Source organism: Microchirus variegatus, assembly GCF_963457635.1.
Source record: "Microchirus variegatus genome assembly, chromosome: 15".
Taxonomy (NCBI): Eukaryota; Metazoa; Chordata; class Actinopteri; order Pleuronectiformes; family Soleidae; genus Microchirus; species Microchirus variegatus.
This window is the reverse complement of record NC_139816.1, coordinates 25,305,241-25,321,264: the sequence shown is the minus strand read 5'-3', so window position 1 is coordinate 25,321,264 and position 16,024 is coordinate 25,305,241. Positions and strand designations below refer to the sequence as shown.

Below are 16,024 nucleotides of genomic sequence, written 5' to 3'. Positions count from 1 at the left end.
ACTTGAGTAAGTAATAAATACAGGAAGTTATTTAGCAATATGTTACGGAGTAGTTACCTTTAGTTTACATAATATTTGGTTACAATGAGTTACATTTATTCTGTAGGACAGCTACATCTGGCCCTTTGAGGGTAACCATTATGCTGATGGTTTCCCTCAGTGAAAATAAGTTTGACACCCCTGATCTAGATCAACAGCACTTACAGTAGATGACCTTGTTATAGAAACTCCTGATCCTCAAGAATGTCCTCGACAACAAAAAATACCACTGCCTTTTGTCTGTGACTCAAAGTGATGGACCCAACACTAATCCTCGGTTAGGAAACGTTCAGGAAGCTGGATCTGCTTCAAAACATGCTGAGTTCTAATGCGACGAGTTGTGGCACCCACAAGGTGGAAACCTTCAACATACCATCAATGGTTGTGACTATGTAACTTGGGTCATCTTCAAGGCTTGTCCCTACCCTTCTTGAATTCACCTGCCCACAAATGCATGAAATTTAAGTAGCTGGAGCATCATCCCCAAATGTCCTTGGTGGCTAAGCCCCTTATTCTGCCGATGTTTGGTAACAGCTTGGTCCAAATTCACAAAGTCCTAAGTGACACTGAAAAAAATTGAATCGCAACACTTGTTTTTTGCTCCCATTTTTTTTTTTGCTCCAATGAGCTGAACTCAAAGATCTAAAACATTTTCTAGTTTTACTTTCTTGGGGGGGTCAGAGGGGTCAGAAAACCAGTCAGTATATAGTGTAGCCACCATTTGCCATAAAATTAGGGAAAACTGTAAATGCATTAGTCTGTAAGAATAGATAGACTAGATCTGGATGGGAAAAAATATTTTATTCTTTTATATTCATCAGTTTAAAGTGTGCACTCTGCTGACCTCTACTGGTGGCATTCTGCTTTGCACTGCAGACTGTGGGAACTCTGGCCTCCCCTCCACAAGATCTGATGTTATCAGATGAAAGATAACTCGCACATCCTGCTCTTGTCTCAGCTTGCAAAGCAGCGTCTTTGTGCTTCCACAGCGTGACATTTTGGACACAACATTACACACTCATACTGTCCTGCAGGGATTTACAGAGGTTACAGTGACGGCTTCGATGTAAAAATCACTGTTTTTCATGGAATATGTTTAAATTCCAGCAGTGGAGATGGAACATCTGATAGTGAGGCTCAAGAAGAAGAGTGAAGAGTTTAAAACCCAGACTGAATTCATCGGAGTCAACTTCTAATCCAAAAAGCAGGGAAAGCACCGAAAGCTCACCACAACACATATTTACCAAGTGCTTTGAAATGTTTACATTTAAATGTGCAAAAAAAATAGTGTTTTGTATTGTAGTTTTCAGTGAGAAAACATTGAAAAATACATAATGTCGTACAGAAAACCCATAATATTAAAATAATAATTCAAATATACATATGTGCCAGTACTGTACAGTATGCAGTCCCAACTCTTCTTAGTTTTACTATTTTGAATACTCACACTTTTTATTTGTGTACCAGCACTGTCAGTGCAAAAGTCATTATTATGGCTTAGAATAATAATTTCCCAGGGTTCAGCCATTCATGTCTCAAGAGAGTCTAGTGTTTGTTTCTTAAGTTGAGTGTTTTTTCTTTTAAATGTATTTTTATAGTTAAACAAGAACAATGTCTATTGGAAGTATTTAAAAAGTTTCACCAATGTTTAGTTATATCCACTGACTAACTATAAAGGGAGTTTTTGCACTTTTTTTTCATTATTCCTTTTTTTTGGGGTCTTAATAGTTCTCTGAGGTTTTGATTTGACAGAAAGACCAGAGTAGTTCCTTACTTCACCCAATACGATATGTTATATATGTTTTCATTTTCGCGCTATTTCCATATTTATGTCGTTGTTTCACTGCGTATCAATTTGATTTGATTCGTTATTTCAGCAATTACAAAGTAAAGTGACACACCAATACATCACAATAATGACTGAAAACATCTTAGCTGAACATTCAGATTTGGTGCACGTCTTGGATGCATTTTACTGCATCAAACCCTTCAGAATGAGGATTCCCTGATATCAGCTCACACAGAAGCAGCATAGCTTGATAATCAGCTCTCCTGATAATCAAACACACATTATCTCTAAAGTCATCTATGAGGCGAAGAACACAGAGTACAACTGGATTAATTCTCTGCATAAAACAAGTGAAAACAAAGGTGGATGTTATCAGTTTCCCATCTCAAAGAACTCAAGATAACGTCTGTGTATGTGTGTGTGACATCAAAGCTACTGTGAGCAGTTTTCCTGTCATGAGCTGCAGAATCTGTGCTCCAGTATCTGCTCAGAGAAGAAAGTAGATCACAGAGGAACAGGAGACAGTCTGCCTCCTCTCTGATTCTTCAGAGACGTTGATATGGCTCACATCAAAGACGGGGGAGAGGAAGCCGGGAGGTGTCGCAGGAAGTCTGTCTGACCTGATGCATATCTTCATGTGTCATGGATGGGAACGCTTTTTAGGTCTTCATATTTTGGGGGGTAATTATGCACATATTTTGACTTTTAATGACTCCTTGAAAGAAATGTATGCGAGCTGGGTGGGTTGTGTTTATTGCTTGTTTTGTTGCCTACTATCTACTATCTCACTTGGGTTGACTTCTGGGCCGCCCTCCCCCTCCTCCCCACCATCAAGCCCCCACTCCAGCATCTAGCAGAGGCATCGTTGTCCTGACAGCAGGCTGCTTTTGTTAAGCAAAGTCCCTCCTGTCTCTTCCAGGTGACACCTTTAAGCGTCTGCTAATGTGTGAAAGCAGACGCAGCCTGTGGGGTGTGATCCCTCCCTAAAAGCCCACTTACACGACCCCACACACACACACACAAACACACAAACCCACTCTGTGTTTGTCGACGCTCATCCTCTCAGCATGCAAAGACACACAGTTTTCTTTCTCACGTGTTCCAGTCTGAATGCTCTGAGCAGATCATCGTCCTCAGCTTCCACAGGGGGTTTTCCTCCTCTGCAGTCACAGAGAAATGAGGATTAAAGAGACAATCCGCTGGTTTTTGTCTTGAGGACAGTAATTTAGCGTGCTTTGGCATCCTGTGCCGAGCTTAAAAGAAAAATATCAAGACAATTCATTCTTATGTAGACTTCTCTGTGTGTGTTACGATCAACTGCTTATGGTCTTGTTTCTGTTTTCCCTCCGTACATTTGGCTGCTGGTGTGTTTGTCCTGTTGTCCAAAAGTGTTGGAAATCAACAAACATACCTTAAAAAGAAAGAAAGAAAACTATCTTGTGAAGCCTGTTACCAAATGTCGCATTTGTCTATGCATGTCTGGAAATGATCCCTGATCGTGCCATGGGGTATCAATGTAAAGCTGGTTTTACAAATTACGTGCACTCAATTTAAGATGTTTTGCAGCAGTGACAGTGCTACACAAGACGGGTGTAACACAATCCTGTATTACCTACATATCTGTCAAATTCTGTGATCACTGGCATTGGGATTGGAAGGCTGTGACTGAACGTTGGTCTTATAATATCAGAATAATAATAATAATAATATTATTAGCAAGTTGTAAAGGAAACATATGTAATGCTAAAGTCTCGAATAAACCTGGTGTAATAGACCTGTTTTTTTATATAGCAGATAAAATAGTATTAATGCAAATGTGTTATTATTATTGTATTTATTTTTGTTAATCTGTTTTACATTATAGTGGTACTTTTTGTGCATATAGTTAATGTCACTGCCTCATATTTTGAAAGTAATTATAATTGTAGACCTATTTATTTATTTACTGCTATAACTTTCTTGTTTTTATCTGTGAGTTTAAAAAAAAAACCCATTTAAAAAGAAATGTACCGTTCTCGTCTCATTTTGTATAACACAGAGTTTTGTATCACCTTTGACCACTAGATGGTGCTGTTGGACCAGCCATCACGTGTGAAGTCAGGTCTGCGGCGATGAGACTTGCAGCTCGCGATCTACTAAAGGGCCATTTCCCATCCTATTGAAGAAGTATACAAACAGAAAACCCCAAAGAAGTTCACATGTCACATGTCGTGACAGCTTCAATGCGCTGATAACTTAACCGTGTCACAGCAAACAACATCACGGTGCCACGTGATGATGACGCCCCAGGCGCGTGCGTGCGCTTTGAGACGGACAATTGCACGCACAGAATGATCATGATGGAGACCAGAACAAGTCATATGGGTCATGAGAATGACGTGATGTGGCCCCAAACAGTATTTTCTTTCTGTCTGTCTGTCAGTCTTCAGCCCTCCAGCTCTCACTATAGATAAATGAGGTAACGCCAGTATTGGACTGGCGCCTCAGTGGAGCTGCACATAATTACTGTAATTGCAGTGTGTAAATTGTGTGCGTTCCCCTTAAAGCTCACTCACCCAGTTTGTGTCTGTCTGTTGGACACAGTTAAGGCCTGAGGAAAGACTACTTTATTTCTACAGGCGTGGGGGAGTGGGTCTTCCACACACACACACACACACACACACACACACACACACACACACAAGCCTTTTAAGGGGTTAAAGAAGGTGAGGACCAGTCAGTATTATATTCTCACTTTTCCAAAATATCCTCACTCCCTATTGTTTACAAGGTTTTTTTTTTATCCTCAAAAAGATCACACACACACACACCAATTAATTATTACCATTTTTGTTATTATAAGACAATTGTAATTTGTAGTCTTGTGTCTCTGTCATGTCACGTCTGATACAGATGGCGCACGCACGTATGTTTTGCATGGTCGATTGTTAAAGGGCGGTGTGTGTGTGTGTGTGTGTGTGTGTGTGTGTATCTCGGTGGCGCCATGCCTTGCTCATTTGTGTGAACGTCTGTCTGCAGCAGCAGCAGCAGGAGCAGCAGCAGGCTTGTTGCCTGAATTCGAAACGGCTCAGCGCGGCGTCAGCCTGGCGGTCAGCGGGACAAATGATGACGTTGCAGGTAAACGGCTGCTCCCCACGAGCCTACCTGTTTGACAACTGGGCACTCACTTACTTACTTAATAATAAAACTATAGTCCCTGAGATGACCTCGTATTCACATACACACACACACAGCCTAAATATAGACTACATGGTGTGTTATTTACATAAGTAGATATTAACTCAAAGGTCTGCTGGTTAAACATTTAACATTTATTCCCTGATGGTACCTCAGAGGGGAAACGGTTTATGTTGAAAACATGTCCTTATTTCACATGACACACATAGGTTAATTAAGAAATGATAAAGGTTGGGTTAATAAAAAGGAAAATAAATCAAACAGTTATACAAATTCATAATCAACGAAGATATAGCTAACCCGGCTTCAGTAAGTGGGCTTAACACAAAATAAAAAAATATTTATATAAAAAAGTAGAAGTAACATCTCAAATCGAATTTCTCTGTAAATTCACTCTGAGACACTTTGTTGACCTAGTGGAGTGACTGCCCCCTTGACCAATGGCATCCCATGCTGACATATGGAGGACGGTATTATGGAAATAAAGCACCATGAATGAACGGATTGGCTTGACCTGAATTGTCAAGTCAGAAAGTCAGGGGCAGGACGAGACAGGAAGAAGAAGTGATGAGGCCAGGAAAATAAAAGTTTGTCCCTTGGGGTAAACCCTGGACTTAGCATAACGGTTACGACGGGAGATTCTATTTAGAAACTACAGCTGCATTTTAAGTATATGTAAATAATAGCAACAAGTGAGTGCCACGAGTTGTTGTCTTGTTATTTATTATTTTTTTCCAGCTCACTTAATGGAGCTGGATGAGCTACATAGACTCAATTATTATTGTTCTATTCATTTTGTTTTAAAACTATACTCTAAAGGCGAGACAGAAAAGGCTTTATTTTGAAAGGGTATACCGGAGATCACGTTGTTACTTATCCTGACTAACTTCCCCCCCGGTGGATCCACCAATCAGGTTGCAGGGGGCGGGGCCTGATTAGACCGTAGCTATGACTTCTGCTAGCTGAGGCGTTTTCAGAGTCTGTGTTTCAGCCTCTGGTCTCACAAACTTCTCTATCTTTCGGTAACAATTGTCTGTCCAGGAAAACTTAAGTGATGCTCGACGGTGAGCGGCAACTCAGAGAGACAGTGGAGGAACGGCGCTGACAACTTTGGAACACGTTTTTCTGTCTTTTAAGGAGTATATTTGACATATTTGTCTCCGTTTTGTCTCCGTTTCGACTTGAAGAAGGAGACGCCGTTTAATTTTTTTTTCCGCGTCTCATGTCATGTCGGGCCGCTTTTAAAAGCAAACCTGCTCACTTTTCTGTGTCCATGCGGGTGAGGAAACATCTCCGGTGTTGTTCCTGACCGCCTCCTGTCGTCGTGTGGATTGTGGGCTGTCGTCTTTGAGCGCAGGAATGCCTCACTTTTCACCGTAGCTTCATGTAAAAGCTCTTTGTCGTCCGACTCTTTCCTTGCTGCGACTGGATATACAGGACTGTTCCTGCGCACTAACTTAGTGTAAATGGATCGTCAGTCCAGTTTCATTTCCATTTGGCTTCAACTGGAACTCTGTGCTATGGCTGTTCTTCTCACCAAAGGTACGTACAGTGTATATATGCATCCTGTGAACTTACTTTTATACACCGCTGCTTTATATTTAGCTTATATAAGTCTAGTGTAACTACCAGTGGGGAAAAAAATCAAAACAATACTTAACTCAACTGTTAATTCTTAACAAATATTGCTACTGTACTTGAATACTGACCTTAAACAAAGTTTTACTTAGTAACTTACAGTAATGGAAACAACTAAAATGAACCCAACCACGACTTCTATGTTCTTCTCTGAAGAGCCGTGCTTTCATGTGAAAGCATTTTTTTCCAGTCATAACCCCTTAAATGTTATGTCCAAACTCTGTGTAATACTGTTAGCAAGACTCCAACACACAATAGATTTAAACGCCAGTCTCACCACTGAGCTAACTCATGCTTAACTTAGTTTTGAGGCTGGCTGCCATTCATGCAAAATTAAGTCGAGCTAGAAAGCCTCAGTGCTCTGGCCCATTTCTCCCTCTTAGCCCACAAAGGGGCCTCTCCTTTCTAATGAAATATTCTCCAAATGACCTGCCCGGGCCCTGCTGCTCCAGTCCTTCATCGGGAAAACACTGATCTGATGAATGTGCCTCTGAGATACATGTCAGTGTGGCCACATCGTTACAAGTTAGTGTGTGAAAGCTTTGTAGTACGCTGTGTTTTTTAGCTCAAAGTTAAAGGAGATGCAAACACGAGAGAAAAACATAGGACTTGGCACTTATTTCATTATGTCCCAAGATTTTAAAAGTCAATTCATAAAGCAGAGCAATCACTGAGCCAACAGCGCCTATATAGAAATCCTGCAACATATAAAGGAATACACATTGTTGAGAATTTTGTGCTGTAAAATGGCACCAGGTATCAGATTATGGTAAAAGAAAATGAGTAGTTGTCAAAAGAAGTAATTAAAGTTGTGATTTGGTTTCGTTCCTTGGCCTAGATTTATGTTTTTCAAAGTGCTTGTTATTTATTTTATTTTTTTAAGTGAAGCCATGGATGAAGTAATGAGTGGGCTTGTGTAAAAGCAGGCAGCCATAATGATAAGGTTGCTGGAAGCTCTTTAGATGGGACCTCAGTGCACCCTGTTCCCCCTCAGGCTGTCCTGACCACAAGTAATGCTCCGGGTGGTGGTGGGGGAACTCCTGCATCACCCCCACCCCCATTGCAAGTTTCCATTTTGGTTGAAAGAAATTGACTTTGGCAAATAAACCACTAATTATAAGCTCACAGTTCCTGTTTTATAATGCAGACAAGAAGGAGCATTTGCTCGAGAAGCTCTCACATGAAGGAGAAGCTGCTGAATGTGTGAAGAAGTGAGGAATAATCTCACAAGGTCTAACCTCTAAATTACCTGGCTGCTCGGTGCAGGCATTTTAGAAGCTACTTTCAGAGCGAGGACATCTATAAATGAAGTTGTAGAACTCGTTTCGAGTAAGAAAACGGCTGAAAACCATAAAAACGGCACCAGAAAAGTAGTTTTACTTTCAAATGGGGGAAAGTTGTTGATATAAAACGGTAAAATAAACCTTAATGACAAGCAGTATCAGGTACATGTCACAAATAAACTGTTTTATGCACACATTTCCTTAAACCTGTCTTTTCTTGTCCCTCTGCCTCTCCAGGAGAAATACGATGTTATTGTGATGCACCGCACTGCGTAGCCACTGGATACATGTGTAAATCAGAACTGAATGCCTGCTTCACCAAGGTCCTAGACCCACTCATCGCAAACTCACCCCTCACGCATGGGTGTTTAGACCCCGTCGCCAATGCCGTAGACATCTGTAGCAGTGGCAGCTCGAGGGCGGTGGATGCCCTCAGCGGCGCCTTGTCCACAGCACTGGAGTGCTGCCACGACGACATGTGCAACTACAGAGGCCTTCAAGACCTGGCACACACCAGAGACTCGACAGGTAAAAAGAAACTAAACAACAACACAACATCACCTGCTGTCAGGAGGGCTGTTTTTTATACCGCAACTGCGAAATGAAATGCCCCTAAGCAGCTTTTAAAATGATTTGACTCTCCGGGGGATTTTACGATTCCTCCTCAGCAAATATGCACCATTTTCCTCTTTCCTGCTCCAGAAGCAATAAGTCGAGCTGTAGGCTTCTTCAAATACTTTGCTGTTTATGGACATACAGGCCACACTTACATCCCCCACCCCCCACATACTCTCTTTTTTTTTTCTTATTCCCAGCTTTACAAAACTTCAGTTTAACTTTTAATGGGATCCAGCTCTGGGAAGGCAGAGAACAGCCAGTTTACCTAAAGCACTTGGAAAGACATCAAATATATTTTTTTTATTATGTGTGCACCATGTAATTTTCCCACTGAGTAGGAATGTGCCTCGTATAATGAATATTCCCCGACCAATCTGCATGTTGGGCAGAAATACTAGCATAGGGACTTATGAAAGGATGCATAGAGAGTGAGAGAGACATACGGATCCTTCTGAGGGGCTTTTCTGATGTGACCCTCATGAGAGCAGTCCAGAGTTTATTAGCTCAAATTAATTTTTGGATCTGAAGCTGGGACAAGGTGACTCATTTGTTTTTACCCAGGCTGCACTTTCTCACTCTTGTGTGACTCTCTTTCTGTGGTTACTGCAGTGAGTGTAAAGCAGAATTTGGTCAGTGAGAGCAGCAGTTCAGATGCTGGATTATACTGAAATCTAGATCATTTATGTGTATGGAAAAAACATGACAGTGAGCACAGACACAGCAGCTCTTTGCTCTCTCTGACACTTTCATTTCCTCTCTTTTTTAAAGGTCTTATTGTTATTAGTGTTTCAAATGTTGGATTTTTATTTGCACTTTTTCAGAAGTAGAATTTTCCTTGATTGAACAATGACAATTTCTCTCATCCTTCTTGCAATATAGTAGTTTATGCTATTATAATGTGTATAATATGATAATTTATTACACAGTAAATACTGAAGATTTGACTAAAAAAATTAACTCCAAATTGCAACTGCAATACATGCCAGAAAAATCTCAATTAGGTATTTCCCCCAAATCGTTCAGCAATAATGTGAAGCAGTAAAATCATGAGAGAGCATATTTTAACAGATGTATATCTCTGTGTGAACAGATAGCCGGTTCCAGCCGGAGAGCAACAACAGGAACCTGGTGACCCGCGTACAAGAGCTGGCCTCGGCCAAGGAGGTGTGGTTCCGGGCAGCGGTGATTGCTGTGCCAATCGCCGGCGGCCTCATCCTGGTGCTGCTCATCATGCTGGCACTGAGGATGCTGCGCAGCGAGAACAAGCGGCTGCAGGACCAGCGGCAGCAGATGCTGTCACGACTCCACTACAGCTTCCATGGCCATCACACTAAGAAGGGTCACGTGGCAAAGCTGGACCTGGAGTGCATGGTGCCGGTCACCGGCCACGAAAACTGCTGCCTGACCTGTGACAAAATGAGGCAGGCGGAACTAAGCAATGACAAGATCCTGTCTCTGGTTCACTGGGGGATGTACAGTGGCCACGGCAAACTGGAGTTTGTATGACTTCCTGCTGGGAACTATGTGACTGTCACCTCACAACCTGTCAGGACTGCTTCAAAATAGCTGGCTTTCCTTTTCCTTAAAAAGACATTCCCATGTTTTTGGTCCATTGGATTGTTTGGTCTACATTTTCAAACTTTTTAACTAGTGGCAAAAACAAATACGAGACTGATCTCATGCCGTGTGGTTTTTACTAGAGGAGCACTTTACTTGAAAATGAAAGGCAAAGCAGAGAGAAGCTGTGTGTTGAAGCTTGAGAGGACAGGACTGAGGTTGAGGGAGCGAGCTCCACTACTGCTCCTGTGGATCCTGGACTTTTACACTGAGCGCTGAAGGATTCCTAATCTGTCTTATTTGCACATTTGTAAAAAAAAAAGAAAGTCGTCATTGCTTAAAAAAAAGAATCTTACACTGACACCAGGGTACAAAAAAGGACTTGTGTGAGGAGTAAAAAAAAAACGTCAGTGTTTGACTGTAGGGTGTGCACACTCCTCTGTCTACGTTTCATGATTCAAGCTTATTGTAAAGATTTTAAATATATAAATATATTTTTGTCTGAGAAAACTGACTGGTGTGTGTGTGTGTGTGCGTGCGTGTCTTGTTCTGGGTGAATGTCCAACATCTCTCTGTGATCAGACTAAGCTTGATTGTGAGAGTGAAAGAAAAACTTTCAATAAAAGTGACTTTTTATTTATATCATGATTCACTCTTGTGCTTTTATTTATTTTTGCTTTAAAATGATAAAAAATTATTAGGAGAATAAATACAGTTTGTGCCTTTTACACCTGTCGAAGCTTGTGCTTCGTAAAAACAGAAGCATGTGAAGACGAGCTATGACGTTTTCAAAGCCGCAGTGTCGTTGACGGGCTCCTAGTGTTTGTTTGTGTGTCGTGTCTTGTTTAGCGAGGCCTTGTCTTACAGAGGAGCAGCTCTGTCTGTCTCTGTTGCTCTTGAACCTTCTCCACAGGTCAGGTTTCAGCTTCAAATAACTGTCCCCCCCATTTGCTGGATTTATCCTGGAAGTAATAACACTCTTTATTTAATACTTGCTCTAATGCCAGTAAGTGCTGAGTGTAGTCTGCCCCGGTCAATGTCAGTGGAAACACTGTCTCTCCCGAATGTCTCTAAACTTGAGTTTGAATATTAATTTTGTTTGGTTATGGATTACCATTCTGCTATTGGCTAGGAGACCCAAGATAAACTTGATATTGACAGTTATGATAGTTTAAATCATTGTTTAAGTCTTTTAAGTCTAAAGGTTGACTACATGAAAGAAGCACAAAAATATGTTTCATTACAGCATTTTATCAATGTACAGTACATTGATATGTTGTTGTATTGATGGTGATCATTTTTTGTTGACTGGAGCATCATTAAATACCTTAAATCCAAGAATGAATGAATCCTCACAAGTACAGTGTGTGTGTGAATCTAAAACATAATGTATCATACGCTGTACATACTGCAGTTTACTCTGAACAGAGAGCACACGTCCTATTTGAGGCATTTAACTGCAACAAACCTTTGATTCCCCGCAGTAGTTATGTATATTGTGAAACGTTTTTTTTTCCTGTGTAATTAATCTTCAGTAGGCAAGATAAGAGGCAGATAACTGTAAGCATCTCTGAACGGCTCTGATTACATGACTTAAATAGCATTTATATTTCATTGCTTTTTCCATTCTTTAGGTTGCTTTGCAGCATATGCAGCTGTTGTCAATGCATACATGTCACTTGACTTATGGGTCAAAGGTCAATTCAAATTATTGACAGCCACATCAAATTAAATTTACAAGTTGTTTTTTGACACACAAAACTCGAGGTGAAATATATTTTTTCAAATTGAAATTTGACTGGTTTTAAAATTACTCTGCAAATAAACACACACACACATTTGTTTACTTGGCATTTTGCAATATTCTGAATTTTGTCGCTAAAACACAACTATTTTAAGCTTAAAAAGCTATTTGCTAGTCATGTGACATGTTCTGACATAATTAAAAGTGGCCCTCAAAACTTGTTTTTCATGTTTAAATAGTAGATAATTCACCCTTTCATAGCGTGATACCCCAACTTACACTGTCTGTCACTGTGTTTTTTCTCTATCTTGCCTAATGTAGCTTTAAGTGATCTACTTAAAAGAAAAAAAAGTCTGTTAAAGAACTGATAGGCACAGTTTTAACGTCGGTGTCAGAGGTAGAATCTGGCAAATCGTGTTTGCAAACATCAAGCAGTGAAACCTTTTTTTTTGTTTCTGACAGTTTTGTTTGGCGACAGGGTTCAGTTTTCTTTTGTGCTCATTCTTCAGGAGTCTGTATTTACATTTCTGGAAGACCAAATGTCGCAGTGGTTGTGACAGGGCAACAGTTGGTGCATTATGCGCCGTCTGTGTCACACAAAGCGAGATGGGACAGTTTGGGGTTGAAAAGTTCACACCCTACAATGTCCCTCTGTCGCCGGGGCAACTGTAAGAAAGACATCCTGTAAGCAGTTTAAAGTCGAGGTCCGCTTCACTGAAGTGCCTGTGTCTCTCTGTGCTGAGCGGTGACCCTTGTTTCTTTCCATTAGGAGGACAGGAAAACACTATTAGCGTATAACCACTTAACGGCAGCTTGCATTAGCGTGGCTCAGCCCACGCTTGGGGCCTCCCTCAGGTCTATTACACTTGTAATAATAACAATGTCCTCAGCGAGGCTGGCCTAATGTGACTGCTGTTTTCTTTTGCCAGACTCCACTTTGCTGGTTCACCCACTGGTGTCAGGTGGCTACAGAGCCCCGAGGAAACACACAAAGGTTGAAAGGTGTTTGTTTGTGTCTCTGCACGGGGACAGTTGTGTCGAATGTGAGACAATGACAAGGACGCAAACTCGTAATTTGCTCTGCATGTGACTGCTTTGTGCATTTAAGGCATACATCAGGTTATTTAAAGTGTTGCTGTGTCAGGTACTGTTGAAAAGCAGTCAACAACTAATGTGTGTTCTACTTGTTCAACGGAATGCCCCCCAAACTCTGATTTCAAACTTGGAAACTCGGAGCAACCTCACCAACCCTGACTTAGCATTCCAAGATGGCTGCCACCACACAAATGCTGCTACTTTAGCACTTCTTTTGCATTTATTTCACTGTAAATCATTCATACATCATATTGTTTAATTTTTAACCATTGACATTTTGCTACATCATTTGTGTGCACAAAATACCATGTTGAGCATCGTTAAGCCTAATTTATACCCCTGTGTAAAGTGCTCTACGTAGGTTACACAGAGCCCTCTGCGTCGATGGAGAGCGTCTCCGACTGCACAAAATATTTTTTAAGTGTCCGTCACTCTGTCAAGGGACAACGTAGATGACAAGGGCTGCGATTGGTCCTCAGGACAGGCCGGGGTAATGCTGCTCTGTGCCGGCCACAGTACACACCGAGCGTCCACAGAGGCGGAGCTGATCACCGCCGACAGCATCGCTGCCAAACTATAAATACACAAACCACATGTTTAGACTCTAAATGGCTAATTTCTCGCCTCAAATGATCTTAAAACTGCGTTCTGGGACAGAAAAATATTTATTTCAGGTGAGAAATGGCCAATGTTTCAATGTTATTCAGCTGCAACAACAACAACAACAACAGTCTATCTCTCGTGGATGCCATTGCTCACGAGGGGTCTTACAATAACGCATTACGCAGTCAGAGAAGTATAATGTGGCCTTTATTGACTGGTATTGCTAACAATGGCTAGCCCAAAATACAACTGGAACACAGTGAGTGATGTCACTCCCAGTTCTGACTTCTGAGATTCAATGTAAATGGAACAAAGGATGAGACCCGGACACTCACTGCAAACATGGCTCCCAGTGGAGACTCAATTAAAACATATTTTGGCATCTGAACCAAAGACTCACCTAATAAAATGAATTCCATTCAAATTGATACATACATACATATAGTGAAATGGTTTTGCATCTGTACAAACTCACCCTAAATGATAAGAAAAATTATGTTTAATAAAAACCACCAATCAAACGTTAGATATATTCCAAAATAGATTGAAGATGGACGCTGCTCTATTAAAAAGTGTAGGAGAAGATTTTGTTTTTGATATCTTAAGAATAATTTCATTGGTTTATCTCACCATCAGACAACCTTTTCTGGCTTTACTAACTCATTGTACCAAAGCATAAAAATATGTAGTTTTAGCTCACAGGGACATGAGAACTGGCCCACTACTGCCTCATTTGATAAGTTTTTGCCACTTGAGTAAATCTGAACAAAGCATTTCAAACACCAAAGTCACAAAATACTGTATTCATACTTACTGTGGAGGGCAGCAGGAGATCAACTCCTGTGTGCCATGATGTAAAATTGTTATTTTTCTCTATGGACTTTGGTGTGGTGAGTGAGTGAGTGAGTGAGTGAGTGAGTGAGTGAGTGATTTACAAACCTCAGCTCAATTTCACGCACACACCAACTGAATAACCACTGCGTGCACACACACTCACTCACTCACACACACACACACACACACACACACACACACACACACACACACACACACACACACACACACACACACACACACACACACACACACACACACACACACACACACACACACACACGCCAAAGTCTGCAGTTGTAACCAGGCGTCCTCATGTCCTCAATGGCTTCCAGTGGTCACAGCTCACCCTCCACAATAGTCTGAGCCAGCAGTGGCAGCACAGTCATTAGTATCGGCCATTTTGTTCAGCACTAGGTGGTCAACTTGTTTGTATTCACATGCAAATTTAATGAGGTGGCCGAGCAGCCGCCATCAAAAGAGCCCCAATTTGTTTTGAAGCGACTTCAAGTCCCCCCCCCCACCACCACCACCCCTCCACACTAACAGTTTTTTTTTTATTGTTGCTGATTTCCAGCAGAAATCTTTTACAGCTTCATCGCCGAGGCCTTCAACCTGCGGGCCGTAATGTCCTCCTTCCTCGGGGGTACCATTCCTTGAGCAGAGTTTACAGTGATCTGAATGTGAGGTGCTGCCACTGTGTTGTTGCTCCCCTGCTACCCTCACTATAATGCTGTAATGGCCCAGAGGGGCCTCGTATCCACTGTGACAGCAGCAGCATGTGGAACAATATATGAAGTGTAAACACACATGGAACCTGTTAACACCTGAGCACAGTAATGGATGCACACCTCCCAGGCCTTTTTAAATCCATGTATGTGTGTTTTCCTTGGTTTCCTTCCCTCCATGTTCTCACCGTGTTTCTCCAGCTTCCATTTTTCCCCCATTTAAGACACTCAGATTTGCTTTTGTTTGGATTTGATACAAGGTGAAATTTTAACCACTCAATCGACTGAAAATCAATAACTTTGATGAAATAATTGTAAACATTTAAGCATCTGAGACATCCTGGAGGTGACTTACCAAATGAATACACATGTAAATGTGGCAAACTATAACCAAATTCCATTTACTCCACTAAAATGGCATACACAACATTAACAGTATGGGCATCCAGTAGCCTCCTGGCTGAAAATCAAAAGTCAGTAGACATAACAGGTCTTGTGTTCAATGTAAGTCCTAGTGTTAAACAGCCTTTTCTGACTGGACACTTACTTACGTTTGTATATGTAGACCTGTGGCTTTTATTTTCATTCATTTCTATGTGGACATTACAATGTTGATGTTGTTAAAAAAAATAAAATGTTCATGAAGTGTAAATTTGTTTAAAATTAGTTGGATTAAAACATGTTAAAATACTAACTATATTATATACAGGTAAAAGTCAGAAAAAAAGAGTGGTGTTAGTCCTAAAAATAATGTATAGTTGGTTGTGTGCACAAATACCAACTATAAACTGCATCTTGCCTTTTGCCCTTTCCCCATCTCATCTTCATCTCTGACTGTTGCTGCAGTCGTGAGCACCCTCTAACACTTTGTGCTGGTTAAACCCACTGAAGTGGCCATTTTGGACATTCCCGGCCTCCA

General features: G+C 41.1%; 1 protein-coding gene across 1 annotated transcript; it reads left to right on the top strand.

The window, feature by feature from the left end:
- Positions 1-6,471: 6,471 nt before the first annotated feature.
- Positions 6,472-10,326, top strand: bambia (BMP and activin membrane-bound inhibitor homolog a; the record flags this gene model as incomplete). The annotated part of the gene is made up of 3 exons (XM_083901692.1): positions 6,472-6,547; positions 8,164-8,454; positions 9,635-10,326. 3 exons carry the CDS (start codon positions 6,472-6,474, stop codon positions 10,048-10,050), a joined length of 783 nt encoding a protein of 260 aa, XP_083757818.1. The 3' UTR covers positions 10,051-10,326.
- Positions 10,327-16,024: the final 5,698 nt, after the last annotated feature.